The sequence below is a fragment of the Rana temporaria genome, chromosome 1 (assembly GCF_905171775.1).
Source record: "Rana temporaria chromosome 1, aRanTem1.1, whole genome shotgun sequence".
In the NCBI taxonomy this organism is placed as follows: Eukaryota; Metazoa; Chordata; class Amphibia; order Anura; family Ranidae; genus Rana; species Rana temporaria.
Window position 1 is genome coordinate 641,474,142 of NC_053489.1, and position 10,164 is coordinate 641,484,305.

The 10,164-nt window shown below is 42.9% G+C and overlaps 1 gene segment (V, D, J or C); it reads right to left on the minus strand.

Annotated features, from left to right (window-relative positions):
- Window positions 1-821: 821 nt before the first annotated feature.
- On the minus strand, window positions 822-1,505 carry LOC120924500. The segment is given in 2 exon segments: window positions 822-1,260; window positions 1,361-1,505. Coding segments are annotated over 2 exon segments (360 nt in total).
- Window positions 1,506-10,164: the final 8,659 nt, after the last annotated feature.

Genomic DNA, 10,164 nt, shown 5'->3' on the forward strand with positions numbered 1-10,164 from the left:
TAAAGTAAAGCAGTGCTGTATAGCAAAAAAAGGTCTGGTCATGTAATGGGGAAAATCTTCTGGAGGTCAAGTGTTTCCTTTTAAGATGGAAAATACTGCATTTGGCCACTAGAAGGCTTTAAGTACCATATCAAAATGACTACAAGTCTTAGCACCCTCTAGTGGCTAAATGTGGTACTTTCCATTTTAAATCAACAAAAAATGAATCTTTACACATCTGAGTTTATTTACCTCTTAATGACTCTCGGAAGTAGCTCTACAGTCTAATCAGTAGAACATTTCTGCAAAGGGCCATCTGATAATGTTTGTATTTCTCCCTACCACAATCTCACTGCTATGTCCTGCTCTCTCTACCTTTAGGCAATAAATGAAACTCTGATGTAGGGAGGCCTACACCCCTCTGCCTAATAACTGAACTTTTACCTTCTCCATTAACTCATCCATACACAGTTATTACCTTTTCGTATCACTTCCCCCTCCTTTTTAGAGTGTAAGGTTCCCTGATTCCTCTTGTATTACTATCATGTTTCAATTGTACTGCCTGCCTTCTATTTAGTAAAGTGCTGACACATTTTCCACCTAGAAGACCAAACCAGGAAATCGAGCCCTCGCCGTGCCAGTGGCTTCATGTATTTATGCATAACACATTGTGACAGAATGCTTTTATGTTCGATCATACATCCTGTTACAGTGTTAAAAAATAACGTCATGCTTAGTGTTCATAAATATAGATCATGTTATACAACTCTTACTGTACCTTATACTTTCCAACACTACAAAACTCTCACCCAGATTATAAAGCAAAATGACAGAATAGAAGAATACCTGAAAACCCATTTGGATGTCTGTTGGAGTGACAGACACAGACTATGGAGCCTTTTCTATACAAGATACATTGTTCATTGTAAGTAGAAGAAATAGAGGAAGGAGGTTTTTGTACGGCTCTGTATCACTGTGTGAAAGGGAGGCTCTGAACCTGCTGACAGTAATAAACTGCAATATCTTCTTCCTTTATGTCGCTGATTTTAAGAGTGAAATCTGTTCCAGATCCAGATCCACTGAACCTGGCTGGGACTCCAGACTGAAGATTACTTGTACCATAGATAATCAGTGTTGGACGTTGTCCTGATTTCTTCTGGTACCAGTGTAAGTAGCTGGTGCTAACACTAGAACTGCATTTACATGAGACAGTGACTGTCTGTCCTGGAGTTGCAGTGATCTCATTCGGAGTCTGTGTCAGTATAATATCTGCCCAGGATCCTGAGAAAACAAGAACATGATTTTATATTTTATTCAGTTTTTTCCTGCAATGTTCCCCCCCCCCCTTATCATTATATACATTACTATGAGAATCTCTCACCCTGAATATAAAGCAGTATGAGAGGCAGCAGAACCCCCTGAGAAGCCATCTTGATGTCTCTGCACTGACACACACAGACTACTGAGATGTCACCTGTACAATGTCTCCTATATAACAGCTGCAATCATTAGGGGGGAACCCCCCGACATCACATATGGGGGACAGGAAACATGCAAATTATACAATGCAAATCATCTAGATTTCATGTCTTACATCTCATGTGCCCACAGTGATGCTCACCAATGCATGAAAGAATGATGTTATGAGTGACTTTTGACTCTACCATACCTCCCAACATTTTGAGATGGGAATGAGGGACACCTACTAGCAAACGTATGTAGGCATAGAACACGCCTCCTGCCACACCCCCTTAAAGGAGAATTAGACCCCCAAAAAAAGGTTAATTAAATCCACAAGGGCTTTTTTTTACCACTACTATTCCTTTATTTGGCTTTTAAAATTTACAAATGCAGAAATTTAGAATTTGGATTAAAGATTTAGCACTGGGAAACACTTTTTGAAAGATAAAAAGTGCATTTTATATACAACTATATAGATCAGACCAAAATGAGGGACAAATGATGGGAAAGAGGGACATTGCTCCAAATCAGGGACAGTTGGGAGCTATGCTCTACATCATGGTAGGTGTCATTGATCGTTTTGAAATAAGGAGGAAAACCTGAGAGCACAAGCAACCGAAAATGGTCAATGTCCTTCCCCAGGGTCTGGAGCCTTAGGGGTGTGTTTATAAAAAATATTGTGCATAGTAATTCATCCAATGAAAGTGCGTGTATTCTGTGGTCAAAAATAACAAATATTATGACATGACACTATTTCTTCGGCTGGGTGGATGTTTTTCATTAACCAGTTCCCACCCACCCTATAGCAGATTTATTTCCACAGGGTGACCGTTCTGTGCAGAATCATGTGTATATATATGTGATTCTGCACTTCCACATAGGGGACATTTGCCCGCACTGTCAGCGCACCACTTCTGCTGTGATTAGTCACAGCAGAAGTAGATCAGCAAGTGCTGCCCAATGGATGCCCGCCGGCACCCTCTGATAGGCGAGGAGAGACACAGGACAGAGCTCTGTATATGTAAACAATGCAGAGCTCCATCCTGTCAGCGGGGATGTGGTGGAGTTTGTTTCCCTGCAAAGCAGGAAATAAAATCCATCACATCTCTTAGTGAAAGCACCATACTATGTACAACACTGGTTAGGCACACATTTAACTTTGAATATTTAACCTTTTCCCAGCCAGTGTTATTAATGCAGTGACAGTGCATATTTTTTAGCACTGATGACTGTATTAGTGTCACTGGTTCCCACAAAGTGCCAAAGGTGTCAGTTAGTGTCAGAATTCCGCCACAGTATCACAGTCCCACTATAAGTTGCTGATCACCACCATAGTAAAAAAAATCCAGCATATATCCCATAGTTTGTAGACACTTTGCTTTGCCCAAACCAATCAATAATTCAATTTACACTTATTGGGATTTTTTTTACCAAAATATGTAGCAGAATACATTTTGACCTAAATTAATGTAAAAATTAGATTTAAAAAATATTTTTATTGGATATGTTTTATAGCAGAAGTAAAAAATATTGTTTTTTTTTTTTTATTTTGTTTTTTTGCTAAATTGTCTGTCTTTTTTTGATTATAGCGCAAATAAATAAAAGATGTAGTGGTTATCAAATACCACCAAAAAAAAGCTCTATTTGTGGAAAAATATGACATAAATATAATTTATGTACAGCGATACATGACCACGCAATTGTCAGTTAAAGTAACGCAGTTCTGTATAGCAAAAAAAGGTCTGGTCATGTAATGGGGAAAATCTTCTGGAGGTCAAGTGTTTCATTTTAAAATGGAAAATACTGCATTTGGCCACTAGATGGCCTTAAAGAGGAGGTTCCATTAAAAAAAAAAAAAAAATTAAAAGTCAGCAGCTACTAACACTGGAGCTGCTGACTTTTAATAAGGACACTTACCTGTCCTAGCCGCCAGCGATGTCAGCCCCCGCCGAGGCCGTTCCTCAATCCTGGCAGCTCCAAGCGCCGCCATCCACAGTAAGGGAAACAGGCAGTGAAGCCGTACGGCTTCACTGCCCGTTTCCTACTGAGCATGCACGAACCCGTGCGGCGCTTTGTGAATGGGCCGGCTCCTTTCTGGGACACACACAGTTCCCAGAATGCAGCGCGCCCCATTCACAAGAAGACGCCCAGTGTAGGAGGAGGAAGAGAATCCACCGCGGACGATGAAGAGGCAGATTCGGCACTTCCGCATAGCAACAGCTATTTAGGGTGAGTAAAAAAAATTTTTTTTTTTCATTTTTCTTTTTTTTTTAGGTTTTTGGTGAAATATTTTCTTTTGGTGGAACCTCCACTTTAAGTATCATATAAAAATGACTACAATTCTTAGCACCCTCTAGTGGCTAAATGTGGTACTTTTCATTTTAAATCAACAAAAAATGAATCTTTACACATCTGAGTTTATTTACCTCTTAATGACTCTCAGAAGTAGCTCTACAGTCCTGCTCTCTCCACCTTTAGGCAATAACTGAAACTCTGATGTAGGGAGGCCTACACCCCTCTGCCTAATAACTGAACTTCGACCTTCTCCATTAACTCATCCATACACAGTTATTACCTTTTTGTATCACTTCCCCCTCTCTTTTAGAGTGTAAGCTCCGACAAGCAAGGTTCCCTGATTCCTCTTGTATTACTATCATATTGTAATTGTACTGCCTGCCTTCCATTGTAATTGTACTGCCTCCCCTCTATTTAGTAAAGTGCTGCACATATTGTTAACCACTTCCATACCGGGCCTATTTTGTCACTTCCCTTCTACATGCATAAATCATAATTTTTTTGTTAGAAATTTTCAGAACCCCCAAACACTATATATGTTTTTTTTAGCAGACACCCTAGGGAATAAAATGCCGGCCATTGCAACTTTTTATCTCGCACAGTATTTGCGCAATCATTTTTCAAACGCCTTTTTTTTGGGAAAAAAACGGTTTTGTGAATTACAAAATAACAAAACAGTAAAGTTAGCCCAATTTTTTTGTATAATGTGAAAGATAAAGTTACGCCGAGTAAATAGATACCTAACATGTCACGCTTTAAATTGCGCACACTCATGGAATCTCCATAGGTGTCGCTTATTTTTTTTTTACAAGTTACAAATTTAGAGTTACAGAGGAGGTCTAGCGCTAGAATTGATGCTGGCCCTCTAACGCATGCGGCGATACCTCACATGTGTGGTTTGAACGGCGTTTACATATGTGGGCGGGACTTACGTGTGTGTTCGCTTCTAAACGCGAGCTACCGGGGATAGGGGCGTTTAAAAAAAAAAAAATTTGTATTTTATTTTTTATTTTACTCAATTTCTTTTATTTTTACACTTTTTTTTACATTTTTTTTTTTTGATCACCTTTATTCCTATTACAAGGAATGTAAACATCCCTTGTAATAGGAATGTTCGTGACAGGTCCTCTTTATGGAGAGATGCGGGGTCAACAAGACCCCACATCTCTCCTCCAGGCTGGAAAGCATTAGATCGTGAAAAAAAATTCACCGATCTAATGCTTTCAGGCGCGATTGCGGCTGTGTTTACATTCCAGGACCCGAGTGTGACGTCATAACATCGCGCCCGGGCCTCCGACGATCATAGAGATGACTGGTGACCATCTGGTCACCAGTCTACTCTATGGTTTCCATCGGACGCCGGCGGATCGTTTCTCCGGGTCTCCGATGGCAAAGGAGAGCCCGGAGAAGCACCGGATGGCGGCGGGAGGGGGGGGCGTCCCCTCCCGCCACCTATAAGAACGATCAAGCGGTGGAACCGCCGCTATGATTGTTCTTATGGTGCAGGGATTCGTCGGCTGAAGAGATGGATATCTGAATGATGCCTGTGGCTGCAGGCATCATTCAGATATCCCCACTGAAAGTCCAGGATGTCATATGACATCTATGGGCGGGAAGTGGTTAATATGCATAATATTATTCATGCTCTCCTAACCCTCTTGTATTGTAACTGTACTGCCTCCCTTTATTTTGGTGGTTATATAAATAATACATAATAATGATAATAATTAACTCTTCTATCACTAACCTTGATCTTACTTCCGGCACCACAATTGTTCTGTTATTAACAGGATTTTCATTCTTACAATCAGACATAAATAAATCACCAATCAATACAATTATGTATTACACAATTAAAGATCATGGGGGTTATTTACTAAAGGCAAATCCACTGAAAGTGCACTTGGAAGTGGAGTCCCTGTAGATCTATTTTTTTTACTCCGATGGAAAAAGGTCAGATGGGGCCCACACACTATCAGAATTTCCAATAAAACAAGTCCATCGGAGAATCCGATCATGTGTACACGGCATTAGTTGGGGATCAGCAGCCGGGGAGAAAATGTTGATATCAGTGAAGAACCTCGCAGCCATTGGACTGTTGAAGCATTGGTGAGTCTTCTTGCCTTTAGCTCCAGTTTAGCCCAACTCCATTATCTCCATTCCCTGCATCAATCTTCCATGAGCACAGGGCCATGTGATGTCTGAGCTCCCCCACTGCTCCATTCAGCCACATAAGAGCAACAAAAGACAGATCAGTGAAAATTGCTCCAATCAGAGCTTACAAAAGGCTGAGCTCTCCCTCCATGCACCCCAATTACTTATCACTAGGCAGCATTGCTGACATTTCCTCCTCTATACCTGGAGGTATCTGGAATTGTGTTTATTCCTGACCCTGACAGCTGAATGAACCTGTGGGGGGAAGCAAGGGAACACATGAGAAGGTGTTGTTACAGAGGAGGCATTACAATGAAGATGCTAATTTGCCCTGTGCAGGCAATCGTGGCTTTCAGATCCACCCACTACTGTCTGCTGTCAATCAAAAGCAAGGTGGAGCTTATAAGGAACTATCTCTTGTCTGTCAGGCTCTATCCAACCAACAGGTGCTGCAGCCACGGGGACTAGTTCCCCATCAGGTCCACCTTCCCTGTGAGTTCATCATTTCCCCAAATATGGATAATGACATCACCACTATACCCGGCCCTTTGTTTTCATTCAGCATTGGCCCAGGAAATCTCCCGACTGACAACCGAACAGAGGCAGGGATAGAGTCCTGTGCGGGAAACTGTCATATTCATGGAGTCTTCCAGCACAGACACCCCCCACTCTGAGGACTGGCAAAGCTCTAAATTACCAGCAGCTTCCTAATCTACAAACTGGCAGTAATTGTTTAGGAATCTGTTCCAGCCATAGTGACAGGATCTTCAAGTGGCAGAACTACCTGCATTCGTCACACATGTCAGTAATATTACTAATTCTGGTGCAAATGTTTGTCTGAATAAGGTGCAGTTATGTCTGAAGGGACCTTCTGCCAGAAAAGTGACATCATGCTTTATATAATCCCCAATCTGTGATCTCTATAATGAGGATGTTTGGGGATCTGCAATCCAGTTATGTGACAGCTGAGGTAGATTGACCGCCTGCAGCACAGGGGGATCTCCAGAGGATCTTCATTTAAGGAATTGTAAAGACAGCCAATAGCAGGACAGGGAATGAACTCTCCATCAGACGTGTGATATACTGCAGTCCCACTTCTTTTTAGATAAATGTAATAAAGTTTAAGGAGTGCGTTAAACTGTTAGCCCTGGTTCACACTGGTGTGATTTGCCATGCAATTTGACAGTTCAAAGTTGCATCCTTGGGTTTCAGGAGGCGGATTCAGTACAGGAATCACTGCTTATGGGCAGCAAGGTACCATGGGATATGTAGTCATAAGAAATTGAAAGTAAACAGGAGAGGAGAAGCTGCAAAGCATGCAGGGAATCCAGGATGGTCCTTGATGACGGCTTGTGGGAGAGTGAAACACGTTGATGCAATTTCCGGTTTCGAGTCCAAACGACAATACTTCCGGTTATCGGGGAGCGCAAGCTAGATACGGCGCTTCCTGATGCATTTCCTTGCTAATCCATGCGTGATTTTATCTTTTATTCTGTAAGTACCCATTTGAATTTGCGCAATAAAGTCTTGCCAAGCTGTACTTCACTATCAGTCCCCTTCTCTCATTTCATTTTTAGTAAAACTATCTACACATGAGACCGATATGATTGAGGGAGATCTTTTCTGGATCCTGGTGTGAATTTGTCATCCCTGGCCAGCAATTCAAACCTGAACGACCCCATGACTGAAAAGCTATGCGTCCATTCTATTCGGTGAGTGGGGACACAGGAGGGGGTGTGGTGCACCTCGAATTCGGGAGCACAATTGCACTTTATTACATTTCATTATTACATGGACTTTTTATAAAATTTCATTCATCAATTTGTTTAATTTCACTTATTTATTTGATTGTTTTGCATCATTGTGAGTGTTGTAATTTTATCTACTTTTTATTGTTTGTATTGTTATTACATTGCTAATATTATAAAATGAAAGTGTATGCTGTGACCAGAGATCTTATTATCTTTGTTTTTAATGTCTGGATGTGATGTTTTTTCACTGTCACTTCGCAATATCACTCTTTAGACCACAGGAGTCGAATACAAGGCCCGCGGGCCGAATCTGGCCCTTCAGGCCATTTCATGTGGCCCTCGCACCTCTCCTGCAGGAGAGCTCCAGTCCTCCTCTGGTCCTCCTCCAGACCCTTACTTTCTGCTTTCTTGCAAGGCATCCAGCTTCTTCCCAGCAGCAGCAGCATAAGGAAAGGGGGGTGCACTGTGATGTAAGGGAGTATGAGGGACTCAACTTCTGATGGCGGGGTTGCTCTTGACATCTAATGTAAGGGGAGGGGATGCGCTGGACATCTAATCTTACAGATACAACCGGGCCTTTTTAGGGCAATCATAATGCTGATGTGGCCCACGTTGAAATTGAGTTTGACACCACTGCTTTAGACCATCCAGCCCAAAGATACTGAATACAGTTTTCTCTGTATGATGATCATAAAAGCTGCAATGTATTGCTTTTGTTTCTTCATGTAATGTTTTAGTGGGATCCTCCTTTAATTGCCGTACGTTGATGCAGGTGGAGCCTTAGTTAGCTCTTTTTCCTTTAAACCCCTAAACCCTGGACATACACAGAGGGATATAAGTTGCCCTCGTTACCACCATACTGCTCAGATAGATGATGCCTGTTAAAAATGACCGGGCAAGTGATCAGGTGTAGGGTCATCCACTATTAATATCAGTGTACAGACAGCCGGGTTGGAGCACAATAACACTGTGGCGGAGTGCCACTTCATCTACAGTCAGATTGTCAGAGAAACACATTGTGAAAAGTCATGTTATACTTCCATTTGAACGCTAGATGGCAGCAACGCTGACAGTGAAACACTCATGCAGCACATGACTTCCTGGCTGTCTATAAAAGCTCAGGAAGTGCTCAGAGGTATTGCTGGTTCGTCTTCAGCTTCCTGTTTCCTGTGACTTGTTCCTGTGTTTGATTACCTGCTGTGACCCGGATTGCCTCTGACTCTGCTGATCTTCTCCTGGACCTGACCTCGGCTTGTATTACGGACTCCGCTCATCTCCTGTGTTTGACCCTCAGCCGGTGACCTGGACTTTGCCTCTTATCTCCTTGCCTGTGACCTGGACTTGCCTTGTGTGTTCCCTACACAGTACCTCCAGCTGTGTTTGGACTATCTTACCAGCCCGTGCTTGACCCTCAGCCTGGTTTTGGAATCTCTGACTGAGGCTGCATTCACACTACAACGCGGCGTATTTTACCGCGAATTGCCACGACAAATTTGTCCCGACAAAACACGGTAAAATACGCCACGGTAACATACACAGGAGGGGTGATCAACATTGTCGGCTATGGCCGAACGCCGAAAGCCGCCTAAAAAAAAGGTCCGGGACTTGTTTTGGGCTTCAGACGTTTCGGCGTTCGGCGTGGAGATGTGAACCATCTCCATAGCCGACAATGTAAAATCACCCCTCCAGCGTATCAGGGGCTGCTGCGGCGTTGCGCTTCAGGCGTATATACGCCTAGGTGTGAATGGGCACTTAGTTCTTCCAGAAAGCCACGCACCTGCCAGTTTGACACAGCTGCTCGTCCACTTGAAAGACCTGCTGGGTAGCCTGTGCCTCTTTGTGCCTTTTCTCCCCTGTCTCACCTCCAGGGGTCGAGGTGCGCTTAGTCGCAAGGGTGAAGCGCTCTCGGCATCTCGGCCTCGGTAAGTACTAGTCTGCCCGTGATACAGATGCAGGTCCAGTGTGAAGCCTGTGCCACCCAGATACACTCATCCATTAACTTTCCAGAACCTTCCTTCATAAGTGGACATGTGAGAGAGACAATATCTTCTTTTTCATAAGCTGAACTGAACTCAAGAACTCTACTGCCACCTAGTGGCCATTTGTAGAAGTGTTCTCATCTGTTTTATTACTGTGTTCCCTACTGTTAATGTTAATTCTCTATACTACACTCCCCTGCTCATATGATCTCCCCTATGCAATGTTATGTTAATTACCATTGTTTAATAGAAATTGCATATCACCACTGGTCTACTTCATTTGGCTGATACCATTACACAACAGCACTCCGCTTCCTGAGAAGACTCAGTCTGTGTCCCGAGTGCTGAACCTGAAGTGGGGTTGTTCTGTGCCTACGGCCATTTGCCTGTGTTTCCGGATCAGAGACTTTTTTCCTTCACTTGCCTGTGGATCTGGTCCTGGGGTCTCTCCAGCAGATCACCTGAACTTCAAGAGCCAGTCTGCCCCATTGTGAAAGACCCTGTCATAAAGGAAGTGCAAGCAGCTGTGTTCTTTACCATTTATT